The 27,004-nt window shown below is 46.3% G+C and overlaps 1 protein-coding gene across 3 annotated transcripts in view; it reads left to right on the plus strand.

The window, feature by feature from the left end:
• Positions 1–27,004, plus strand: part of FRMD4B (FERM domain containing 4B) — a 144,608-nt gene that overhangs the window by 89,949 nt on the left and 27,655 nt on the right. For 2 of the 3 annotated variants that reach the window (XM_062585696.1, XM_062585697.1), the window contains exon 3: positions 26,472–26,555. In XM_062585696.1, the coding sequence (XP_062441680.1) occupies positions 26,472–26,555 (84 nt within the window). Of the gene's footprint in view, positions 1–11,815; positions 11,873–12,932; positions 12,956–26,471; positions 26,556–27,004 lie in introns of all 3 variants that reach the window. The other variant, XM_062585698.1, reaches the window with a different exon arrangement.

A 27,004-nucleotide genomic window follows, 5' to 3' on the forward strand; every position in this document is an offset into this window, starting at 1 on the left:
GTGAAAAATACCACTGCTGTCCAAACCTAATCTGCTCTTGAAATAAATACTGGTTGCACATCGAAACATTTGAATGTTGGCGTAAGTGTTCATGTAAACACATAAGAGGTATATAAGAGAAAAAAACACCCTCACTCATCATATAGATGTATGTGTCATCCAGACAGCAAGGAGAGAGTGTCGCATCTGGCCCAGATAAGTATTATTCAAACAGCATAACTTCATATTACTGAAAGGAAGTGCTGATAATACATTAAGCGCTGATCGTGCACTAGGTGCTGCAATAAGCAGACTGTCTCATCCATTTATTTCCTTCAGTGCTTTGGGACCTGTAAGAGGTCTGAGCAAAGGCTGCTCCCTTTTTTTCTCCCCTCACCATCGCTCGCTAGGTGTGTGCTCTAATTGCTAATGATGCAGAAAGCGCCAGCCTCCGGGCTTCTGGAAGCAGAGGTGCCGGAAGCAGGGGGAGAGAGCGAGCTCCTGTAGTCTGGTTTCTGGGGAAGGTGCAGGGCTGGGAGCAGGCTCTAATGCTGAGAGGAAGATTCCTGCAGAGCAGCGCTGAGGAATTAACCAAGTAATAAAAGCGGACAACCCAAGGGTGCTGGGTCGTGGCACCCTTGAAAGCATTTCCACGCACGCTCTGGCAGTTCAGACATGGCAGTGTCAGTAGGGATACCTCCCACTGTCCTCTCTACTCTTTTTCTGAAATTTTTTGCGACTCCGGGGGAAAGGCGAGAAGAGAACGCGTGTCACTGCCGCCTCCGCCCAGGTCCTGTCTGGCGGCTTTGTGTTAAGCTCTGCAGTCCATGTGAAGTGGAACACCTGACGTTTTGCTAACTTTGTTCCCCGGTTGCTAATCCTGTGAACAGGATGAGCCACTTTTCTTGGGTGATTTAGAACTTACCTAAGTTGTGAGAGTTTGTTTTGGAGGTGGCCTTGGTCTCACCTCAAGAAACTTCTTGTTTTAAATTGCACTGTTTTCAGAGAGGAGCTTTGCCCACTGGGTTTATACAGCACCTGGCACAACAGGGCTGAGGCCCTTTCCTTTCTGTAGGAAGGTTAAATTGTCAGCATGGTCTGCACATGCCCCTCTGCATGCCAGCAGTGCTCTGGTCAACTCCTTGGAATAAACTAAAATAACCAATATGCATTATGCAAACACGTATGGAGAAATGGGACATCAGTTGTGTGGGTAGAAATGTGTGTGGGACTTAACTCTGTTGCCTTACAGTAGAAGTGGATTTTAGCCTTCGAATGAAGTCATTTTCAAATATTTTTATCCCACTTGAGAAACCTCTGGCTGCTGTCTGGATCTCAGCTTGTGTGCGAAGCACGTGCAGGGCCCGTTCTCGTGGTTCAGTGCACGGAGCCTGGCAGGGAGGTGCCCAAGGGCAGCTCGGATGGATCTGCGCAGTGTCTTCGCTGATAGAGCTTCCCAGCCGCGCTCGGTTGTGCTGCAGGGGAAGGAGGCACAGCCTAGAGAAAGGGTAGTATCAGCCTCTGAATGTAAACAGGTTCCCAGCTCTAATGAAGTGACTGGCTGGTGCTCGCTCGTGATGGGGAAGAACGTGCTGGCATTTCTCAGTTGTGAATCCAGCTCAGGGAGCTTGGACCTTCCTCTGCTTCTCTTTTTTTGTTTTCCCTTTCTCTTTTCTTTTTCTGCTGTATTCATGGGGTGAACAAACCCCAACATGTTAAAAAGCAGTAGCCTGTACCCCAGAACCTCTGATGTGGGGTGCTCATTAATGCGTGCGTGCGCATCGATTGCTTCAAGAATGCAATACAAAGGGCCGTGTCCTAACCGGGACCGTTGCGTGATGCTTGGGTTACATGTGGGACAGGAATGTGGCTAGGTGCCGCAGTAGGGGGATAGGAGAAGACCTGCGTGGATGAGATTGCTTAAAAGCCATCATGTTGATCTCAAAGTTTTCACGACAGTCTGTTCCTGATGCAGCAAGATGAGTGCGAGAGCCCAGCTTCAGGGCAGTGCAGAGGCCTGGTGCATGGGAAAATTTGTGTTCGTGATCTTCTGACACTTCTGAGACTTGGCACGTGCTCGCAGCCTGTGTCAGCAGTGCGGATGTGTGTAGATACACGCAATTTCATGTTGTATTTGAGTGCTCTGTAAGGATGCAGGATGAACTGCAAGAGCCAACTGAAGGCTTCAGCAAATGCAGCCTGGTGTTGGGTAAGCTTTGTGCTGGTCCCACCTCCAGAGGGGATTTTTATCCATGACTTACAAGGCTCAGAAGTTGCATGGTGAATTTACTAGCAGTATTCTTTGAGAGGTCTGGAGGCAAAGCTGCACATGAAATCCTCCTGTGCATGAGGAAGAGTCTGGTCAGAGAGAGGAAAAGTTGTTATTTCTTCAAAGGGAATGGTATATCCCTAATGAAGTCCAGCACACTCTGGGCCTGGGCTGGTGCCGTTTTCTGTCTCGCGCCAGATTACTGTAATGTTCTTTGCTCCCATCTGAATAAAAATTCTGAATAAATAATATAGTATATCAATTATTGATTATATTCATAATTATATTCCTACATATTAATTATTAAATATAATAAATTTAAGGTGATAAATAATGGAATTAAAAGCTGAATTAATATCCAGAAAATTGAGAAAATTGACTTAGTGCTCTGTAGTGCCAAGCGGCTCTCTTGTGTTTCCTCACCTTTGAGCTCCAGCCCAGCAGCTTTTTTCTGCACTCTGAGTGCCAGGTTCCCCCAGGAGGGTTCGATGAACCTGGGGCTTCCGTATTCAACAGTTTCTGCAGGGACTTCAGTGAGAAAGAGAGACAATAAAATCTCTGCTGCCAAAAATCTGTCTCCCGCTGCTCCCCACGCACTTACCAGCTACGTCTCGTATACGCAGTCAAAGCCGCTTTGTGCCTCTGTGACCTTTGCAGCCCCATGCGGGGACTTGGGCCTCCTGGGCAACCTGCTTCGTTCTCTGCACTGCTCCCCCTTGGCCTTGTTCTCGTCCCGAAGAGCATCGGGGAGCCACAGAGCGATCCCACGGCCCGAAGCGCAGAGGCTCGAGATTTTGTTTTCAATTTGGTGAATCACATTTTATCAGTGTTGCAGTTCAGGACGAACAGAGCTGCTGCTGCTTTAATTGCTGAGCTGGCGGTGGCTGCTGCGCTGCCTGTGGACCTCACCCACACGAGCTCCCCTGCGAGCTGACGTGGCTGCATGAGCACCAGTGTTTTCCCTTCGGTGCACGTTGCACAGCATAATGTTATACTGCTCTACACACCTGAAGGAAAAACTTCCCTGGGTTTGCCGGCGTGCCCCGTTCTGTGTTTACTGGCCGTACCCGCCTGGTGTTTCGTTCCACATAAGCTAAATGTGACAATTGCTTTTCTGCTCAGAGGAGCCAAAGTAAAGCTCTGGCACGCAGCGTTTTCTCATCACTGGTGCATACATAAAAGTCGACAGTCCCAAGATTTATATAACAAACGCTCATGCTTCTTTTGCGCTATCTGCCTTTCATGTTGAGCTGCCCATTTTTAGCTGGTTTGAGGCTGCAGCGCCACCACCCCTCCAGGCCTGGGTGGTCCCACTGGATGCGGGGCTGGAGCAGCCCCACGACCTGCCTCCAGCTCTGCGATGGCCTCGCTGTTTTGGTTGGAGCCTGGAGCAGCCCCACTCCGCTGCCAGGAACACCATGGGCAGCCGCATGGGAGGTACGAGGTGCTGCAGCAAACATCTCCAGGTCTATGGAAGGCCTCCCAGTGACTTCAGCAAATGTTAGGTCAGCCCTTCCTGGTTAAAAGCTTTTTTATCCACGTGTATTTTGAGATAATGCTAGGAGGAAGAAAGACTGGAAGGAAGCTTTGCATACTTCTGGGTTCTGTTTTCTTATATTCCTCTCTCTTTCAAGACCTTAAAGACCTGCTGCTTAAAACCTTTAGTGGTGACAACTTCAATTTAAAAGCTGTCTTTACTGTCAATGAATCTAAGAAGCTGAGTTTAGATTTATAATGATCTGTACTGCAATCTACTACCCAGTTGGATTTTAAATAGTGAAAGCCTAATGTTTAATTTCAGCTAAAGTGGGTCTCAGAATTGATGTGTTTGCATAAGAATAGGGAAGCCTCGTAACATGCACAGTATGTTATTGCAGAGGCGCTTGACCATAACTGGGATGCATTTAAGGAGGTAGACAGGAACTGGTCACATGTTGATGATAAATTTAAAAAGATAGATTAGTCTTTTCTTCTTTCAAAACAGCTAACTTTGGAAAAATAACACCCTACTTGGCTAGTGAAGCACTGTCAAGTTTATTATACATTAGATCTAACCTCCATATAGCTTTGCAGCCATACCGTTGACTCTTTGCCAGTCCTTAAAATACATTCTGTAAACTAAGATCTTGGTTGGCTGGGTTCCCCTTTTCCTCTCCATATTTGGGTGTTAGGAGATTTATTTAATTTCCCATGTGTTTCAAGGACTTGTAAGAATCACTTAAAAAAAAAAAAAAGGTTAAAAGAAATGGAAGTTTTCAGTGGAGTCTGTAACTGCATTAGCTTCATGAACAGCGATTCTTGCAAGCACTTGGCAGTCTGAAGACTTGTGCTTACCAAGAGGAGCTGTTGAAACAGACCCCTGGTGTGAGTATAAAGTGTGGCTAGCTTCCAGCTCTTGGAGAGCAAAGTGGTCGTATATTAGAAAGCTCTTGAAAGTTTTATAACAGATATTTCCTAATTCTCCCACATCCCTAGAGAGAGGGCAGCGCTCCCATACAACCTTGTAACAGAGTGTAGTCTGATCTCTCCAAGACTATTAAAATACCCTCTGTCCGTTTCCTGTATCTGTCATTTTGCTCCGGAAGATCACACATGTGAAGTCCAAGACAAAGATTGACAGGACCAGTCACCCTTAATGGCACTTCTGCGCCAGAGGGTCTGTTGTCTTTTGCTCCTGCAGATGTTGGCAGCCAGCTCCATCACCCAAGTTCTCCAGCAACATGTCAGTAGATTAAAAAGAATGGATCAAAGTTAGCACATGGACAAAATGTGCATTACCTTCCCCTTTGGGAGGGAGGCAGGACCCTAACACTAATGTAAACTGACAAACCTTGTGGGGCTCCTCGCTTGTCATTACCCTTTGAGTTCTCAGACCAGTTGGGCTATGCCTGTGACTGAAGGGGGACTCAACTATGGTGCAGATATATTCAATGACGTTGGTGCCACAGAGACCCTATGAGGGTCTGCTGGGAAAGGGGTAGGTTGTGTTCCTGCTAGGTTGTCCTATTGCTTATGAGAAATCCATGTTGTAGAGTTGGTTTGCAGCTTGAACTTCACACCTCACGTCTTCTGCAGTTGTCTTCCTCCTCGGTCCACCTGCTGGCATTAATTGTGATGGCAAGTGTTGTGCCTTTGATCTTCTGGCCATGGAGTAAATATGCTCTGACAGCTCAGCCTGTTGTGTTGTTGATGTTTGGATATCTCAACGTGGTGCTGAGGTAGGAAAGTGAAACGCTGATTATGCATTAAATCTAATGACGCTTGCTATATACCCTGGCTCACAAACAGGGAAGTCTCCTTGTGTGTCCTTCCTCTGTTCTTTGCCTTTGCTTTATATCATGATCATGCAAAATAACAGCACTAAGTGACTGGGGCCCTGATGTGCTGAACAGTATGCAGCCTAGTGCCAAAGTAGCTGCTTTATCCCTAGAATTTCATCTAAGTGTCAGCTAAGATACAAAAAGCAGGCAAGGGAGATGGGATCATCTCTCTCTCTCTCTCTCTCCTGGAATGACCTAACCAACTGAGCTAGAAAGAAGCAATTCCTGCCACAGTGCACTGTGCTGTGGATGGGCTGCTGTGTGTCCATAGAGCTGGTTTGGGCTCAGGCTGCCATCCCTCCTCCGCCCCTTCTCTAGGGGAGCTCAGGGTGGCTGGGCATTTATGTATCATGACTCCAGCAAGGGTTCTGCAAAACCTTCCACCTGGCTCTGGTTGGACTGCAGCAGGCCTGCTGGAACTTGTTGCGGGGAGAGGGCAACCTCCTCAGTCAGGTGTGTAATCAAGAAGACTTTACTGTAGAAAATCCGATGGTGTGGCATGGTCACTGGATGAAGTGAAAGATTTAACAGGCTATCTAAATATTGTGAAGCAGTTGTGAGGCCACCTAAGTAATCCAAACTGCTCTCCGTGGTGGAGGTAAATGAAGTATGAGTGCAACTCCAAAGTGCCTTTTTGAGGAGGGTCGGAAGGAGCTGCCTTTTGGCTTGTATTGTATTTGTATTTGTGTCTCCTGCTCTTTCTGTGTTTTGCTTTGCCTCCTTAATGTACTGCAGATGGAGGTTTGCCTTACTGTGATTTTTCTCAGCCTGGGAATCTTGTCCTTGAGTAGCGCATTGGTCCTAATCAAGGTTATCAGCAAAGTTTGCAGCTTCATGGGCTGGGGATAGGATGGGACATCTGATACTGGGCTTTGCAGGGTAGCGTGATCCCCAGGTGACAGTAGCCAAGGTTGGGGTGGCCGTGTGAACATCCGTAATCAGAGCGGGCCCTGTAGGTATCACTTTTAAGTTTTGGGTTATTCATTTGCTGCTATTGTTTGCCTTGTTGTGATAATTATCCAGCACAGCCACACTGAAAGAGCGAGTTGCTGAATTTGCCTGACCTAGTTACTCCCAAGCTACTTTCGTTACGTCACGTAACAGGTTGTGGCTTACAACCACTCCTGCCGTCTAGAGCGCCGTGCCCAGCAGCAGCAGGGGCCCCCTCGCCTGCAGCCTCTGCTCCCGGGTAAGCCCTGCGCGCTGCAAAGTTGCTGAGCTCTTTGCACTGCAGCGATCTGACTCTTGGTTTGTGCGGAAACCTTTGGCTGTCGGGACGCATCCTGCAGATACTGGATCGCTCGTCGGGAACTGCGGCGGCAGTGGGTAAGGGCACAGGAGCTGGTATTGCTTCTTTCACTTGTGCCGGGTCCACACCCAATTAATTGCCTGCCTTAGTCTGAGCGCTTTGTTTTATGCACTTGGTTCCTTCCTCTCTAATTGCACCCCTTACCTTTTCGGTAATCACAGGTAATTATATTCAATACTGGGGCAGTCTTGAGAGTATTCACTCAATGTGTGTAACGATGTTTGTGGGCATCTTTAGTTAACAGTAAAGTTTTAAAGGGGTTGATTTGAGAGAAGAAGGATTTTAATATCCTAAATCTCAAATTTTTGTTTAAAACAGTTTTGTTGTCAGTCTTTGGTGGATCTCCACAGTCTGTATCTGCATTGAGGAAATCATACCAGTTTTCACTTCTTGCCATGGCTCTAAAGAGTTAAAGATGACAGCTCTGGAATGTTGCTTTCTTGTATTTTTAATCTGCTTTAATCTGATTTTAAATATTTGCTTAGCACAGTTAATACTCATCTGACTATCTTCATTCTTGATCTGCATTTTCATCAGGGTTTCAGACTTTTATCTGTATGACAGTAAATTCTTGTGTTGATGCTGGATCTAATGAAGGTTCTCTATTGTAGTTATGATGAAGCCTTGTGGTTTTTATCACATTCTTAAGTCTATCTCTGGGTAGCAAAACACCTGAGGTATCATCTGAATTGGGGACCAAATTCTGCCCATGGGCACCAAAGGCAGTTGTTCTTCCTAGCTGCTGAGATATGGACATATTCCTGCTGTATAGTAATTGTCACTCACATTTGACATCTGCTACATCCTTTTATTATTCTGACGTTTTCAGTATGACACTGTTTTAATAAGCTAGTGGCCTTTTGGAAAGCCATATGAGGGGATGAATTTGTCTCGTTGGTTAAAATGATTGGTCCCTATGCAAACTCTAATTGAAAAATATCAGTTTCATCCCCTCCCTGGAGGTGCTCCCTCTGTTCTGCTTAAACTTATTTACATCTAAAATGTAGAAGATTCGGATTACATTAGCTGGATTACATCCATCTGCTTAACCTCTTGCTAGTGACCTTGTTCCCATTTGGGATAAATCTGGTAAAATAGTCCATCTTCATATTCAACACGTGGCCATGAGAGCATTCTGCTGAGCTGGCTCCCAGGGCCCCCTGCCTGCTTGCTGAAGCCTCTGCTTAAATTACCCTGGCAATTGCAGGCGCTGTAAATGAATCTTTTTTACAACCCATCTTCCCCATCTATTTTTGAAATTTAACCTTTTTGTTAAAGCTATGCTAAAACAGAAAACCTTGTTCACCAGCCTCAGGGGCGGAGGGATAGTTACAAAATCAAAACATTGTTTGAACGAGTGGAAAGAATTGTGGTCCTGCGCGCCTTTTTGAGTGGCACATATTTCTATATGGATTTGTGTCAAGTTGAAGGCTGTCCAAACTCCTTGACAACCCAGGGCTGTATTACATTATCGCAAGGGCCGATTGGGGGACCAGATGGCAAATAACGTTATACTGTGATGGAAAAGAATTGCAGGCTCAAAGGGAATTGTCCGAGAGACCGTCACTTGTGTAGCCTTAGCGTATGATGGATAAAGGCTGAACTGGGCTTTGGGAGCCCCTAATCCAAATCTGGTCTCTGCTACTTAACTACTGCATGACTTCGGGTCAGTCCCTTCGCCTCCCTGTGTTGGCCTTTTCTTCCTCGATTTTCAGCCCCGTAAAGGCAGGGGTTCTGCTGACTGTTTATCTTGTACAGAGCTTCCCCCCGAGCGGCCCCGGCTTCCGCCGCGGCCGTTACAGGGCGAAGCCTGGTCTGCCCTGCGCTGAGCGCCGCAGCAGCTCCGCGGGACTGCCCTGGAGGGGACCGCAGGCGCCCGCGCAAGAGCGCTTTCGGGTGCTGGTGTACGCCGGCTGCAGAGACGGTGCAGTAAAACAGTAATGATAACTTTAGAAAGTATTGGCTTCATGATACAGTAGGGTAGCTCATTTAAAACGCTGAACCTAATCCAGGGGTGTGTGTGTTGACATGAGGCCTTGGTGGCAGTGATGCATCTGGTGCGTCCTGTTCATCTCCTTTTCCTGCCCCAGTTTTACCTCTGGCTGTTGTGATACGTAATTTTGATTTGTAAGAAGATCCAGTCTAATATATGGGGATATTTATAACCACCCAGAAAGCGTTTTTCACAGAACTGACATTTGCAGAATTATGTTTGTGAATGCATGTGGGCATTTTGTACTCAGTGAGTTTCTGTCTTTTAGCATGAGCTCCTGCAGTGAAAAGAGACGGGGAGATTCCCCCGTAGAGACACCACCAATGTCTTGCTTGAAATAGGTCAGGCTAGGGAGCAGCGTTCTTCCCTATATGCTCCTAAATGCAGCTGCTGAGCAAAAGCAGCTGAAAGTGAGGACATGAGCACAGCAAAACCCTTGTCTGGGAAGCAAAGACTGAAACTTCATCACCTAAAAAAGGCAGTCCTCAGCAGTCCTGCTGTTCCACTCATTTGATGTCTCAATACCCTACGTGAAGTGCGTGGTGTGATCACTTTTAACATTCGTGGCAGTGCCGTAGAGCCCAGTAAAGTGACCAGAGTTTCTTAAAACTTGAAGAGCAGCTTCATAATTCCTATTGATAATCATTAATGGTTGTGACGTGCTTTGAAGATGAAAGGTGCGAAGATGCCTGCTTATTAAGCCTCAAACACTCCTGCAATGCCAGCAGCTGCTTTTGCTATAGGTCAGTAGAGACATGGGTGCTGGTTGCAAGGCAGCTTGCCCCAGGTACTGCCAAGATTTCCTTGGACCTGGCAACAAACAGAGGAGGCCTTTGATGTAAGGGTTGCGTTTGGATAGTTGCATCCCTCCTCCACCAAATTTGTTGTACACTTAAAAGGTGATGAGCCACATAGTTAATTCTGCCTTGGGGCAGGGAGATGGTCTTGATGAGCTTTTAAGGTCCCTCCTGGCCCTGTTTTCCGTGACTTTGTGGTCCAGGGACAGCTCTGCTAAAGGAGAGCCTGTCTTTCCGGCTAAGCAGAGGTTGCAGGGCGATGGCGTTTTCTCATGTTGGGATCTCTCTGTGCGAAAGTGCAGGAGCGTTGGCCCAGGGAGAGGGGTGCTGGGGTGCCTCCATTGCCCATAAGCTGCCCGTTGCCTCCATTAGCCTCAGAAGCTGTTTGAGCAGATGCATTTTAAGCTTAAAAAATAAAAAGGGCAGCTCAGAACTGCATTACAAAGACTAGCCTGACACAGACCTGGAAGTAACAAAGCGACTTAAAGTTGCACCTATGTGAAGAATTGCTCGGCTGCAACCGCTGTCTTTTTATCTTAAGCATCAACATTAAAGAGACTTGAAAGAAGGGAGAAATTGAAGCTATTTTTCTTTCCTAATTTGTGATGTGCCCCTCCTCTTCCTCCCCGCTAATAAAATATGTGTGTGAATGCTTAGGAGGCTGCTTCTGCATAGCTGCTGCCACACCTGTTGGGAAGGGGAAATTCCTTTAGTCTGCCCTTACGGAGGAGCCCGGGGGAGCGGCGGGCCTGGAATGCTTTATTATTGACAAAGCTGGCAAAAAACTTCCTTTCCATGAAAATTGAATTATTTGTTTGTTCACTTTTGAATTTAGTCTCTGTGGGCCAGACCTGCAGCTGTGGTAAATTAGCTCAGCTCCAGATGTGCCCTATATATTTTGATATGTCTTCTTCCTGTATCTGTGTGTAATTCTGTAGGAGCTTTTGGCATTGCCTCAGCTTTCAGTCTGCTTTGTCCTCCCGTTCAGCCAGCAGATCCTAGGTGACAGAAGGATGCGCTGGCATCTCGGTGACAGCAGACAGGCATCGTGTTCAGCGTCTTCACTTGTAGGCTGTCAACAAGAAAAAAACAAAACGCGTGAAAACTCACGGGACAGTTCCTGGGCTCGGTTATGCCCTTTGTATGTCGTTCACGGGGCGCGGGAGGGACGGGGCAGCTTTGGCAGCCTGGGAATGCAACTGTGAGTGTGTCTGCTTTGCTCTTCTGGTCTGACCGCTGATCCCAGCGTAGAGTGAAGGCTGGGATTGCTGCTCTCCAGAAACTGACTCTGGAAGATTGCATTTAAGATTACAAGCAGGAAAAAAAAGTCTGTGTGTGTAGTTTTGATATTTTAGCGTTTAGCATCAGCTGGACACAGTCAGAGTCGCTGGGTGCATAGTGCTTCCAGACATAACTGCAAGGCGCTCCGTTTTGGAGCGGGGTCAAGGAGGAGATTTTGGAGTTGGGGGGTCCTGCACGTTGCAGTAAAACTCAAGGGTACTTGCTAGCATCGAAGGCTGTAAAATCCTGGCTGTGTGGGGGAAAGGGAGATTAGTTATCCTAGCTTGGTGATGAATAAATATTATTTCTCTATAGCATCATGGGTGTGCGTAGCACCATCAAAACCAAACCGAGGTCCCTGTCCTGGGAGCTGGTGTGCTTTGAGCTGGAACTACCTGGAGTGCAGCGCTGCCTCCCTCGCTCATGGGGGGTTGTTTAGCATGTCTGGGGATTAGGCACCTGACCAGGCGCACGCAGTGAGGTGCGGTAAGGCCCCGCTTTGCACGGAAAACGCGCAGTGGCAAGGAGAGGGCGAACGGCAGGAGCGAGTGGAAGGGGTTGGTTTGGAGGGGAGGGGGACCGGCCTGTGTGCGCGTACCAAACGGCCGCCAAGGGGAGAGACACCGCACCGGGGCGGCGAGCGCGGCCCCGCGGGCGGCGCAAGCTGCGCGCGCCGGGCGGGCGCTCGGGGCGCCGCGTCCCGCCGGGCAGCGCAGTCCTGCGCCGGCGGCGGTCTCCAGCACCGGCAAAACCCCGAGCTGCGCCCGCTCGGCCGGATCCCCCCTCGCGGTGGTACGGTCGGGGCTGGCGGGCGGCCGGGCGGCGCGGGGATGGGCGTCGCTAACGCTCTGCTCTCCGCGCCCGCAGGGCCAGATCGAGGTGGGAAGCGAGACCGTCTTCAAGTTAGCAGCGCTGGTTTTACAGGTAAGGCCGCCTTTCCCGCGGCGCGCGGTCGCTTGCTCTAGCTCTGCAGCTTTGGCATGTGCAGCAGCTTGGCTTGCTTGTTAGTTTAGCTGGGTTTTGGTTTTCTGTTTTTTTTTCCCCCTCCTCTGTGAAGGCAAAACCACGTAGCAGCGTTTATAGACTCTGCAGATTAAAAAAAATAACAATAAATAAATTAAAAAAAAACCCAGCTCCCAGTATTGTAGCTCTTCTTTGGCTAGTGAGAGACATTTACGTTTGAGCAATTTCAGTTTGAAGGAGGGAAAGAAGGAGAAAAAAAACTCCTTAAGGGAAGTAATTAATTTCGGGAGGTTCCTCTTCGATTTCTCTCTTTAATTTTCTAATTTAAGTATGTTCTAGAGATTTGAGAGAAGGAAAAGAATTAGAATACTGTAGCTAAAATTTTCTATATTACCCCTGTGATTTTTTTCTTTCACAGCCTATAGTTTTGTTCCTCTATTATAATAAAATAGGTTATGTTATTTTTTCCTTTTATTAGTCTTTTTTTCCCCCTGTCCTTATATTTAAACTCTAGCTATTTACCAGTTGCTATGAAATTTCTGCTGTACATAAGGTGGTGTTCTGTACTCCTCCCACCCCAACTGCATTTTCACTGAGCAGATGCTCCAGCAAAGCTGCGGTGGTTTCATCTGCCTGGACTGTTCTCGTCTTGAGCAAACACAGTTCTCTCCCCTGCTGACCTGCTTGTAAAGCCAACCTTTCGCTGGATTTGCTTGACAGGGGAGAGAGTTGTATTTTGCTTCTGCTGCAGTAAAAGTGACGTTTGAGTTGGAATGTGGAAATTCGTCCCGGTTTTTGGAAGCTGTATTATTTATGGTGTGGGTGGTTAATCTACAGCTGGAAGCATCGGGGGCCAGGACCTGTCTCGAACGCGTGCACGCAGCCCCCGCGGGCCGCCCGAGCGTGACCGCAGCCAGGGCAGGCCGGGGAGCGGGAGCCGGGCAGGGAACAATGCTGGGAAAACTCTCTCGGACTCTTAAGGAGCTCGTGTTTTAACTCTGTCACTGTTTTTCAATTGTAGGAAGCTAAAGGGGACTATTCCAGGTAATAACGTTTTCCTTTCTAATGCTCGTGTGCTTGATGGATGTGTTTTCTTTAGTTTGCATTGTATTTCAAACAATCAGAAGAACGGGTGGGGGTAAGAGCCCGCCTGGAGCCGTAGGTGAAGAAAGTGAAATGCGCTGCCAGGCTGGATAAAATCTTCCCTGTCTGCTGGGTGAGTAATTCCCTTTGTGAGCAGGCTCTGAATGGAGGGGGGTTTCAAGTCCTCCTGGTTTGGTCACCCCCACCTTGCTATTTTTACGGGGACAGAGGCGCTGTGCCAACCCTGTCGCCCCAGAAAGCCCGTACTCTGCGCCGCCTCTCGGACCCGTTTCTGCATCCTTCCTAGCGCTGGTGCATGCGGAGGGCTGGAGCCAGCAGTGCCAGACACTCGTGAGCTGCTTTCTTAACTTTCCCCACGCTTGACCCACCAGTTGCTTTGTAGCTGGCGTGCGACCTGCGGTTGCTGGCGTTTAGCTACCTGAAGCTCCGTAACCAGCCCGTGCTGGTGCTCGGAAATCACATGCTGCGTGTTGGGCTCCATGCGCTGATTATGGGAATGAGCCGGGCTGGGGACGAGGGGGAAAGAGCTCACTTTGATTAGGAACAGCTCACTAAGCAAATAGAAATTCAGAAGGTCAGCTTTGGTCATGTTAATATTTTACTACTTGCTGCGTTTCTGTGGAGGAAGAGTGATGTCTTTACACTTTGGCTACAACAGCTTTCAAGAAACGTGCTTTGAAAACGCTCAGGAAAGAGCTACCTGCACGCAGGCAGTGAATAACGGTTGCAGCTAACTGCCAAAACCAGCAGCAGTGACATACTCTGTTTTCCATTCAGCGCAGAGTTGTCAAGTAAGTGCCAGTTCCTCTTCCAAGAGCTCTTCTCCAAATCCCAGTCTTTCCTCTGTGGGAGGATGCACTTTGGGAAGTCAACCACAAAGCTCCCTTTGCTTTTCTTGGTGGCTGTCAGGGAGGAAAGGTTTCAGATGCAGCTAAGGTTGGTTGGACCAACTGGCTGTATAGATGTTTTCTATCCTATTCACACTGTAGAACTGCTTTGTGACCCAGAGGCTATTGCTTATAGCTACGACGTGCTGCACTTTTCTCCAGAAGGTCTGGTAGTCTTGCCTGATTTCACAGTGACTCCATAAGCTTCACTCAGTTTATGGACAGTTAGCCACAGACCTCAAATTACTGCAGTTTGCTTGACAAGAAGCAATTTGTTAAGCTGCAGCAACTGGCAGCTTGTGCTCTCTTAGCCTGGTACAAATTCTTAAGAGATGAGGTTAAGGTTAAACTACCTTTGTGGTTTAAACCTCCCTCGTGGTTTAAACTTAACATTAACTCCTTATCATTTACAATAAATAGGGTTTTAAGTATTGTTTCACATGTACAAGATCTGTGTACGTGGTTATTTTGCATGCCTCAGCTGACAAGTTGCAAGGAGTAGGTTGCTTGTGATTAGCTTCCCAAGTATTTAAAAAGAACTGGAGGGAAGAATGCTATGCTGCAAAATTGACTTCCTTCCCCAAGTGCTTCTCTTCCCCTAACAGTTGCCTTTTGCAGCAGAGCATAGCTGCAACAATTGGTTCCTGCAGGAGCCGGGATATTACACCTCCGTATCAAATGAGCACGGCCAGCTGCTCTGGACAGAGAGGAGTGCACCAGAAACGAGGGAATTAGGTTTTACATATCACATGAGGTTCTTTGGACCACTAGTGATAAAGCAACCAGCTTAATTGCAGCCCTATCTTGCAGAGATACTGCATGGCTAGTCTCCCCTGCCAAACTCACCCCCGATAAGAGTATATTCTCAAAAGGATCCTGTTGTTTATACAGCGTAGCTGTCTCCATATGTGGTGTCTTGGTTTTGGTGTCTTCACTATGCACTACCGTTTGGAAATACCATTTTGAATCACCTTCTGAAATGTGGCTGTTGCGCCATTACTGCTTACGCGAGAACACGTTTGTTAACTCTTGATATAGGATTAGGACTGAATGAACTCCCAGTAAACACAGGAATTGCCTGAAGTCCTAGAGATTAGGACTGCAAGTTAAAAATGGGCCAGTCCGGACAAAGCTGACAATTTCTGCGTAGTCTGTTTTTTCATGGATCTAGCAGGGAGCTTTTCTGGGGAGCACATCCTGCAAATTGGTCATTTTGTGGTCAGTGGTGCAGAGCCACTGATGACTTCAGGGGGGTATGCACAGCTCAGTACCAGGATATGGACAGTTTAAAATCCTGCAGCTGTGGTAACCCCTCGCCCCAATCCACTGTTCAAATTTTCAGAGAGCACCTCAGTGGAAAAGAGCAGTAATCTTCCCAGAAACACCCATCCTTATCCAGTGGTGAGTGGGTGAGCACATTCTTCTGAAATCTGTTTATTTTCAGTGAGCAAACCTGACATATGGACTGTTGGAAAAAGTAAAAACTTCTTATTTCTATGCCGCAGGGGTCAGGCTGGAGAGACTTTGCAGTCTGGTAGTACCCACAGCACGAGAACGTGAAGACCTCGGGGGTTTGGCCTCCGCAGGTGAAAGCCAGTAGGACCACGGGGGCCTGGCCGGGGGTGTTAGGACAAGGGCATGCTCCTTATGCAGCAAGAGGATTTACGCAAGTGAGATAAAACACCTAAATCCCACTTTGAAACTTGATAGATGCTTAAGTGCATACTTGAGAATGATATCCGCAGTGTGTTTATTGTTCTGCACTGGTTCCTAAAATGCAATCTAAAATTACTGCTGGCCACAAGAAGAATTATTAGCAAAGACGGCCACGCACTGCGGCAGCGCATCCGTCGCAGACGGTCCGGTTCCTTTTCCTGTTTACTGAGCCGGCGATCCTGGCCGAGGGGCTTTATACCACAGAGGTGATGGAGAGGTCTGCAAGAGCGTGCCGCAGCAGCGCCCCGCGAGACGTTCGTCGGCCCCGTGTGTGCCGGGCGGCGTTAGGGCTGGTGAGGGCAGTGGGTTTCCTCCAGACGGTTTCACAGAGGTTCACAGAAAGTCTGTCTGAGGTGCTGCAAGCTGTGGCCCTCTGCCTTCGTGTGAAACGGCTCAGCACGTTTTGCTCGAGAAGAGGGAAGTGATGTTTTGCTCGTGTTTGCTTTCCGCAGCTGATCGGTGACTTTCAGCTGATGGGCTGCCTCGTCTGAAGCCGAGTTCCTATCGGTCTTCCCCAGCCCCTGCAAAACAACTCCCGAGCAAAATAGGAGTCGTTAATAGTAGCGTAGTTTTGAAGTTATGTATTCCGTAAATGAACTAATGCAGCATCACACTTCTAAACTAAACAGAAAAAGCTGCAATCGTAGCTAAATTGTTGACTTCTAAAACTCTCTGAAGGACTTTAAAGATTCATTTGATTCAAGTTGCAGCTTCTGGAATGGTCTAATTTCTGAAAAAAAAGAGTGCAATCTATTTAAGACAATCATTTCATTTTCGAGAAACCTAATATCTTGACAGGTAAGCAAAATAGGAGTTCAGTTTGGTAATTATTCATAATATAAACAGGCGATGTATAATTTCTTGCTTCCTTGAAAAATAAATGGTTTAACTGTATTTAGTCTATGGACTAAGCGTCTACCACAGTGAAATACTGTGCAGGGGTAAACAGTAATATTTTGCTTTGTAGCTTGATGAAAGAGATGGTATGTCACTGTCATGAAGATGGGCAGTCCTAAATCTTGTGCTTCTAGCATTAGAAAAAAACAGATTAGGTACATGGATTATACCAGGAAAGTAACTTTGTTTTTAAGTTTATTTTCTGACTGACAATCTTGGATCATATTTTCCCCAGTAACGTATCCCGCACTGAAACTCAGCCGTGATCCCTGAAAGTTAATTAAATTGCTGGAGGAGGGCTTCCATTTCTTTAAATCGCTGACACATTGGATTTTGATTCTAGCCTGTGGGCTGCAAAGATAACTCCCGACTGGTATAACATAACACAGACAAAATAATGAATTCCTGGTAGCTGACACATATGAGAGACGGGGGTTTATCATTACAAGAGTGATAAGAGTTTGTAAGAGGAAACTGTCTATGTGAAAGATACCCTTGCAAACTGCAGCTAGAGGGTAATTGGTTCAGGAGCTTCCAAATTTACAAACTTTACTTGGGGCGGGGGGGGGGGGGGGGAATAATTGCTCGGACTAGCTGTAGAGAGTTAATATCAGCTATTCGCTCCTAATTAAGAGCGTGAACGCTCCAGTATTAGACTTTCCGTAGCATTTACTTGGCAAGATAATTATTTTGTCAGACAAATTGGAGAATCACTTGGCAGAAGCGAACGTGTAAACCGCAACATAGGCAATGCTACAAAATGAGCTCCTTAAAAGAAGTCGGTCATCATCTGATATCAGAGCACCTGCAAGCTGTGCTGCTTACCCAAAGACTAACCTAGCTTCCAGCTCAGGGCACCCCTGAGAAGCAAGCCCAGCCCGCTTTGGGGCATCTCACTAGGTCCATACAACCAGAACTCCAAGTGTGGCCACCTCCAGGACGTGGACAGATCACAAATGTGTTTTTGGAACAAATCTCCCAGTTGTTCCTCTTTGCCCCTTTGGTTCACATCCTGGCGTGGCCTCTGAGGGTGCAGGCAGGGCTCGTGGGTGATGCACGAGAGCTGATGACCACTATACGATTCACGATGTCCACCTGGTGCCTGTCATAGGCACCAGCTCAGTTTAGATTTTGTTCTTCCTTTCAAAGTAAGTGCATATTTAAATGTTTATGCAATGGTATTTGCAGAGACTTTCTCCAAGATAATCCGCTGTGCCCTGCAGATTCTGCTTGTAGAGCTTGTAAATCAGTGTTAGGCATTTGAGCATTGTGGCTGCACTCACTTCGCTGAACTGCCTCTTGTTTGTTGAGTGAGTCATTGTGTATTTTGCCTTTCAGGTGCAACTCTCTGCACACTTTCTCTTTAAATACTTTGCTAGGCACTTGCTCATGAACCATTAACTCTGTCTCGATTAAACCCAGCTATGTGCTTTCCTAAACTCACTCCTTTGCAATAAATAACTAATTTGAAACAAGATCAGTGTAGACTTATTAACCAGTGTGTGTGAGGAGGGAGTATTTCCTGGTGTTTTGGTTTTCAGTAAAAAGCTGAAAATCATTGTGTAAATCAGGTGCAATTACAAAAACTATTTAATCAAGGCCCCGATTTTCTGCTAAACTTAGTAGGCCCTCTTCTACACCCACTGTGTGACTTGTAGATCAGTGCGTTGCAGGACAGAACAAAGCACATATCGTCTCTGTGATGATGTCACCTTAGTATTTTTACTGTTTCCTCTTTTAAAGCAGTCCTGTAAGGGCTCCCAGGGAATTTGTATAGTATACGTACTGTGCAGCAGATGAATCAGCCCGAATTCGGTGGGAACACGGTGAATAAATGAACAAAGAATTAGATGAAGAAAAAAAAAGGATGCTTTGAGTAAGTTAATAATCTGATGTCATGGGATTTACTATGTGCATGTGATAGTGTAACTTTAGTATTTAGTCTAACTGTAATTATGACAGCAAGTAACACATGTTTTTAAGGGGTTTCAGATGCACAGTGTAAGTACAAGGTGCTGCAGGGCCAGCAAAAGGAGTCATTGTGCTTTGTCATAGGTAAATATCTCCCAACTGTACTTTCTTTTTTTTAATCTTGCTTTTTTTCTTCTTTTTTTCCCCCCTCTCTTTAAGGCACTTGTAACTCAAACAAGCAGTACTATAGTGGGTACAAGCCAGCCACCTGGGGAGGAATTTTTTGTGTGCTCTGTCACTGACACAGAGCTCTGCATCCAAAGTAGACAAGAGAAGAGGCAATTATGGAGCCAGAAAATTCATAAATGACACGAGCTTTCTCCCCGTGCACAGATTTGCTGCTGTTGTAGCTATTAGTAGCCATTTGAGTAGCGTTCAGGCTGCATGGGTAGAAGATACCTTCCCCCTTAGAAATTCCCTCAAAATACAGATTCAACATTTAAGTATACTGCCTCTTCCAGTTGTAAAATGAGATTTCACTGCTTGCGAGTGATACTGTGTTCACCTCAGCTCTGATAAATGCCTTGAGAGCAGCGTCAGTCCTACAGACCACTGCTCCAGGCGTGCGCCATAGGCACAGGGCAGGAATTTGGTCTCTGGTCCAACTCAAAGCACCATACTCATTTAAAAAAGAAGGGAAGTTCTCTCTGATTTTCCTCACCTTGGGGTGGTTGGGACCTGTCATGCAGCGTGTGTTTTGTGCTGTGGGGAAATGGGATGACAGTTTTTCAGCCTCTGCTTTTCCTTTTGTAGAGTTGTCAGGCCTTTATCGTTATTCAGATACTTTATTTTTCTTGCGGTTGCATGTGTCTTTGTATCAGCATAGAGGACTATGATAACAAGCTCTAAACTTTGCCGCTGCGCTCAGACGTACTAAAGAACCACGACTAATATGGCTAATCTGACTTTTGTGTGAACAGGAAGAAAGCGTGAATGTTAGAAATAACAGTCTGTTGTTCCGAGGAAGAGTTTGGGATCCTTCAAGCGTGTATCAGCTGTGAATAGGCATCTTTGGCTTTACAGTAAATCCTCAGGTAAAGCAGAGCCAATCTGCTTCCTGTCTGGTCTGATGGTGAAATATTGCTAACACGTACTATCAGTGTGTCTGAGCAGCTTTGCCAACGTGGATATACTGCAGTAGATCCATGAGACTGGTAGCTGTCTGCCAAGACTAACTGAGAACTTAGGGCAAGGGAATTTGTCCAGGGCTACAGAAATTTGGTGACTTGAAGCCAGCTGCTTTCTCAGCACTCCACTCCTAGTTGCAGAGGGGAAGCACGCTGCCTTGCCTGCCGAGAGTAGCTCTGGAAGCACCTTGGTCTCACCTGTCCTTCCCTGCCTCTGAGGATGGAGAGGTGTATTGATGCAGCTGACACTAGAAATGTTGCTTTCCCTGGTGTGCTCTTGGCCAATCTTCCAAGTATCAACAAGCAGAGTCACAAAAGTCCCGTGAGACCGGTAGGCACTTGCCACTCTTCTGGAAAGCGTGACAGGGCTCAGGAGGTTGAGATATTCATCTAGAACTGATTGGAACGAGGCTGGAGCTGGAAGTCAGCCCTCCAGGTCCGTGGCTGTGATCCAGCCTGGGCTAACTCTGGGGAATTGTTTGCCAGCCCAGCTATGTTTTATGTTTGAGAGCCCCTCTCAAGCTATAAAGCTAAAACAGTTGTTCCAGCACAGCGTAGAAATCCCTGAGCTAGTTCTGCACCTGCAGCATAGACGTGTGCTGCAAGCTTAAAACGGTCACCTCCCGGGTGCCATTGAGCAAACCAGCTGCCACTTTTATCGTGTTCTTTCCCACATTGCGGGGTTTGACAGCCTCTTAGAAACGCTCCTTCAGATACCTTTCTGAGCAGTCTGCTCATGTCTGGTATTCAAGTGGCAAACCTTGGAGTTGTCCCCCAGATGAAGCTCCCCGCTGACCACGAGTTTAAGGATCAGCTCTGGCACGTCCGGCAGGCCTCCAGCCCTGGCGGAGCAATCGGGAGTGCCCTGGACGTTGCCTTTCCGGATGCTGGTCTTCCTTCAATAGGAAAAAAATTTCCTCGAGTGTGCCAGCAGACCATGAACTGAAAGGTTGGGAAATGATGGGGAACGTCTGGTGTTTGTCACAAAAGAGGATTTGTCAGCGAGTGTATTTCATAATCCGACTGCCAAGAGCCTGCTGCTCTGATTTGCTCAAAAGCTTCTAAATCAATCCGCTTTCTCCTTCCTTACCTTCCTCACTCTTTCTTCCCCCCTTTTTTCCCTTGCACTTTTAACCCCACTCTTTTTTTTTCTCCTCTACTGCTTTGCTGCTTCCTCCTGACACCTGCTTCTTGTAGGACCTTTAAGGGCTAGACCAGCCTCTGAGTGAGTGCAAAAGGCAACTGCTCTGCCCTTCCATTTTTTAAAAAAAGACAAAACCGACAAAAAAAACCCTACAGGAATGCACTTGCTGCTGGAGTCCAGCTGCAATGTGACAGTCTGTTGCTGCCTCTTGACATGTTTGCAGACAAACAGGAGCAAGAGTGATGTTACTGAGTCTGATCAGTTTAGAACCAGGTAGGGATGTAGGTGGCAACCTAGGATGGTCTCACGCACTTACAGCATCGTTTGTAATGCCACAGCGAGCGAGTTCAGTGGTGGTTCACAAGAATCAGGGCTGATGCTGGCATCTTCTGAGCACCCTGACCAGCCCTCTGAGAAACTAGACAGTTGGATTTCAAGTAGTTAATTTGATGTGCTGTTTTTATTTTATTTATTTATTTATTGCCCATGCTAAACATCTGTAACTGAATAAGACAGATTTTAATGGAGAAATTTTGTAGCCTCTTTTTATGATGTGTGATCATGCTATATTGTTCTTTAGATGTGAAGCTCCATATTCCTTTCATATCTCAGATATGATTCTCGAAAGTGATGGTTGATTTGTGTTGTCCGTGAAATACCTTTCAGGGTAACTTGAGAGGTTGGTCAATATTTTCTAAAGATAAGGCTGCTCTAAATTTTGCTTGTTGTATGCCTAAAATCATTACACAGATAAACTGTGAATATAGAATGGTTGCATTCAGAAAGACCCAGTAATAACTTAATCTAATGATTACACAACAACATAAAAACAAGCCCTTGTGTGCAGACAAGAAGCTTTGAGAGTACAGGAAAATCACTATACAGTGAACTTTCCCCAGTGATAAAATCCCACCTTGTAAAATGTTGCTAAAACATTTCAGCAATGATGGACACACCTACCATCGCTTCAGTTGGATACAAGTTGTCTAAGTCCTGTCCTTACCAAGTAGTTAATATTTACAAAGATGTGGGGTGATAAGCTTTTATGCTGTAGTCGCACATATTGCTTTTGCTGCTCCGGGTGTGTCTGTTGCTCTTCATGTTTTATGCTAACCTCGTTAACCACATCTTACTGCATCGAAGTCTTACCTTGAGTTACTGCATTAGCAACGAGCATAAGCTGTTTTTTGACATAATGGGTGCAAGGAAGAGCCTGGGCATCATTACAGATGGCTCCAATTAGCACAGTTCTGTCACATCTGTAAATCTGACTAGCAGGAGTGTTGTGTTGTGAATTACGAGCAGTGAAGATACACTTTCTGGAAATACAAATATGTAAGGCTTTGGGAGTTTTTGGTTTTTTATTTTAAGTAATGTCCTTTAGGGAGATCATGCCATTATTGTCTGGGTTCCTTCACAGATTTCTGGTCAGTTTTTTAGTAAGAAAGCTTCATTAGAGCATCCGTGGGTTATAAGAAGCATGTAGGATTGGTACTAGTTTGCTGCTAGAGCTGGTAGTTTGCGAGAATTTCTATTCATAGTGTAGTATATGGTTAAATATTGCTATTTTTTTTAAAGACAAACTGCCCTTCAGTCTCTGTGTATTAGGTCCCTCTGGGACCTATGAGCAGGGCATTGTGGCTGAGGACATCATCTTGCCCTAGATTTGTTCAGATTGTGACAGAAAATTAAATATAGGTAGTACCAAGAATGCAAGCTAAAATTCAATGTGAGCAGGAGCTGAAGTAGATTTTCATTTATTTTACCCAAATCAATTCAAGTTCTGCCAAATATCTACTGGGGAGAAAAGTCCCGTGTAAAAGGGTGGAAGGGAAAGGAAAGGGTCTGTGTGCTCTCATTCTTTAGTTTTCTCCGTAGTGGAAAAATACTTCAGATGAGTGTTTTCTTATATTCTCCTCCTGGGAAGTAAACAAAACTTTTGCCAAAAATATTCAGTCCTGTTGACTCTGGGCAGTTTAAGTTTATGTGTTGGAAGTATGCCAGGAATCAACAGTCGAGAAGCCCCTCTGTACTAGAGGTCAGATCAAATGCAAGTGGGCCTCTCCATCCTGACAGCTGAAGTGTACTTCTGCTCTAATGAAAACAGGCTTTTATTCTCATGAACCTACCAAACGCAGCATGTGTGGGTTTGGTTGGTAGATAGCAGAGACATAGCACAGGCAGCGGAGTGTCTTGGGAAGGGGGCATCTGCCTTGTGTTTATGTATCGTCCTGCGGTCACTGTGAAACCAAACAGGAACAGGTCATAATTCAAAGCGTTACTGCTGCTATCTGGACTTGTCACCTCTGGGGGAGAACTGAGTCTGTGAGGGCTTGGGAAGGTGATCCGAAGGGTCAAGGGAAGAACATGCTCTTTCTCCTCGGTGTAGATAAAGTGATAATGAACTCTGAAGGAGGAAGAGGACCGTTTGATGCTTTTATTGTCTGTAAAGCTGTGAATCATCCCAAATGCTAATCATCAGGCTCATGATCAAAAGATCTGTGCTGCTGAGGGCTAGATTGTTCTGTTTAGCAGAAGGTGTTCAGCATACAAGGAGCTATGACCTGTTTCTCCCAGGTCTTTTACAAAACTTCTCTAAGTTTTTGTCATGCAAAATCTTATGATTACACAGGAGAAAATAAAATTCTCATATGGCCAAGAGAGACTTTCAGACCCTGCATATAATCGCCCATCTTGATAGGGAGCAATGTTTCCTCCGGTACGGAGTAGCAGGTTGACAGGACGAGATGATGCGTTTGGATGGCAGGATATGGGATTAGGTTCCTTTGCCTTATGAAGGAAATGCGTCCTCTGCTATTAGAGGTAGCTGGACGGGTGATTAGGTTGGCAGAAGAACTGAGAAGGTCCGGCTCTGCTGTAAGTCGTCGCAGCTCTGTGGACTCTGCTGGTTAAAGAGCTGCCCCAGAACCTGTTGTTCTAGGTCAGTGCTTCAACTCCACAAGAGGCTGGCAGCAAACCTGCGTCCTTTGAAAGACGTTAGAGGGATTGACTTGCAGTCATGGCACAGGAGTGACTGCTGTCCTTAGTGCCTAGATGTGACAAATCGGAGCCCACGAGTCTGCCCAGGGAAGCAGGTGAGCTGGTGCCTGGAGCCAATGATAGACAATTCCATAGTGATGAATTATTTCTTCGGTAATCACCACACAGATTTAACTAGCACCCTTATTTTGATGTTTGAGGATAAAATAGCTCGCTGCTCGGCCACATCTGGAGGTGAGAGGCCTAACAACAAAGTGGGAAGCCAGCTGTGTGTAGTAGGGCCGACATTTTCTAATGTAACTACAGGAGATGACTGAAATGTTAGCCTCAGCTGTCTGAAAGGCCTGCTGGATGGCAGGAGACCATGGATCATGTAAACTATGGCACTTAATGCATGGTGGGAAGCAGGGTTTGCTGCTAGGGTTTGTTGCATTTCTGCATCATCTCCATGCTGGGGGGTTACTGACCCTGTAATGTGGCTGGCAAAGAGAAGCTTGTGCTCTCTCCACCTCAGCTGCTGCAGTGAGAGCTCTGGGGTCACCATCTCACCTTGGCTACAGTGGTAGGCTGTGGGTGGGGTTGGGGGAGAGGACAGCCTCGAGGGGCACACGTGGTCCCGCCTGCTAGCCGTGTGGGCAGAGGGAGAGCAGGCTGCATCTGCCAGAGCCCAGCTCACGTGTCCTGGCATCAGGCCTCTTTGTGGTGCTTCAGCCCGTGCTTGGGCGTTGTGTTGTTCGTTGGCAGTGAGGTTTCTACATAGCGATTCAGAGAGCAGCTATTAAACTTCTGATTGGGCGTGTTGTGGGTTTGGAGTCCGTATTTAGAGAAATGGCCCTTTTGTTTGATAGAAATGAGGCTTTTTGTTATTGCTTCCTTCCAAAACCTTTTTCTTTATTCCCTATATTTCCCTGCCAACCCTGATCATTAAAGCAGCCGTTGCAGTTATGCATCACGCTTAAAAATAGGAGGAATCTTTCATTTTAATAATGAATTATTCTGTGATTTGCTAGTTGAAATGGAAGGGACCTCATGAGGTGTCTAGTTCAACCTCCTGCCTCGAGCAGGCTCAGCCGTGAGATCAGACCAGGGCTCAGGACTTTGGGTTTTGTTTTGTTGGACTCTGGTTCCTGAGGCCTCAGGAGGGGCATACTCAGTCTGCGTTTTCCTGCTTCCTTACAAAACCCTGGTAATCTACCTTTTCGCTGGAGGCTGAAATGTCATACAGCCTTTTCATTCCATCAGCAGGCTTTCAAGGGGGCGAATAAAAACCCCTCAGCTTTTGTGAGCGCTGACAGTATTGAGAGTCAAAAGGAGAGATCCTGATTTTCTACCCAGCTGTCCCCGGTTGTGGCAGTTGGGCGCTGGCCAACTCACAGAGAAGTGCGTATTCCTGGCAGAGGAGAGCTGGCATTGCAAAGCTCAGGGACAACAGCTAGTCCTTGCTAATTGACCCCCTCCTTGGCAACTTCATCAAAGACATTAAAGAATAAATAGGCTGTTGATTGAACTGTTTCCTCGTCCCCAGAGGTGGTCCCTCTTAGTCAGGGTTGAGGCATATTGTCGGGCTTGAGGGAAGAGGCTTGGAGAGCTATTAGCCCGTGCTCTCAGAACGAAGAAAGAGCTTTAATTTACTGTGCCGTCCGTGTGACATCTGCCGCAAGCGCCCAGCGTAGCACCCGGATGGAAGTGGTTCAGTGCTCCTCCGTTGCCGCCTCCATCTGCAACAACTATCTACCCTTGCCTCGCAGAGTTTTATGCTGCGATCTACCCTGCTGATGCACAAGGTGCTCGGGCCAAGGCACTTTTGAGGGAAGAGTGGGAAGGTAACTCAGAGGAAATCTGCAGTGGTGGATTCTCATCGAAACGGAGCTTCGGAGCAGGAAAACACCTTCAAGGAAAGCCCGGATTCAGAAGCCAGGGCAGATGTTAATAGAGCTGATGCATTCTTCACCTAGAAAAGTCATGTTGGTGCTTGTTCCCGCTACTGCGAAGGCATGCAGAAATCCTACAGAAATGAGGCGTGCAAGTTTCAGCTGGTTCATTAATGAAGTATATAAAGAGAAAGTATTAACCATTTTGTTGATGCCTATAAATAGCTTCCTTAAATATTTTGCTAATCTTGAGACAAATTTGCATACTTTAATGATTTTATTTTTTTCCTTTTTTTTTTTTTTTTTTGGTTCCAGACTGGGTCCAGAGTCCAAAACATTTGAACTTTCTGTAGAATGAGAAGTCCAGGAAAACTTTTACCTCAAAGTAGCTTAACTGATCTACTTTGTTTTCAATCAGATCTGTGTTTAATCTCTAGCAAATACTGCACTGCTTCACAAAATTCGTTGTGTGGCGGGAAGGATTTTGACTAATGATAGAGCAAAGGTAATCATACAAGCCTTGCCTTTGGGCAAAGACTTCCTTTCTGCAACTCTTCAGGGCTTGCTCTATACTCAGCAAATAGAGTGAGTCTGTGTAAAATAAATATTGATACAGTGGTCTTGCTGCCCTCATAGTCATGTGTCTCTGTAATGAGTTACAACATCAGTCCACATCACTGTCATGTGAGAGGACCTGTAGTGTTATGTTGCTATGACAGCCAGATATGGGGTAATGTAACGTGTTCTTGTGTAGCAAATACCTAACAGCGCTTTCCTTTTATTGAAACTGGTGATCACATGTATGATTCACTACCAGTAACTCTGTGTCATTTTCGGTTTTAGTGATGAAAACACTAGAAAAGACTTGAAGACACTGCCAGTCTTTCCTACCAAAACACTGCAGGAACATCCATCACTTGCTTACTGGTGAGCTGTTATCTTTCAAATGTAAACCTTTGCTATAGATGATAATGGCAAGTTCAGTTTTTAAGAGTTTTGAAAAATGCTTTAAAAGTTTTCAGCCTATATGGTATAGGATGTAGACTTAATTGCTCACTTTCAAATGTTTCCAACTTGTAGAAGGTTATAGGTGACACCCAGGTCCAATGTAAATCCATTCTGAAAGTTCGGTCAGATGAAATTGGTGGGTAAGAAATTTCTGGATCAGAATTAGTGGATACTGTTCAATGGAAAGAGCCAAAATCTAAACTCCAGCCATGTCTAGAGTTTTGTAAAGAGCACTTTTCAGCTATCAGACAGTATAGTCTCTGAAGCAGAGGCAGGTCCAGTTTTGTGGCTTACATCTGCTGTAAAACACTCAACATTTGGGATGAATCAGCAATATTGTTTTCTTGTACTTGGTAGCCCTTTGTACA

This window comes from Rhea pennata, chromosome 12, assembly GCF_028389875.1.
Source record: "Rhea pennata isolate bPtePen1 chromosome 12, bPtePen1.pri, whole genome shotgun sequence".
Classification (NCBI taxonomy): domain Eukaryota; kingdom Metazoa; phylum Chordata; class Aves; order Rheiformes; family Rheidae; genus Rhea; species Rhea pennata.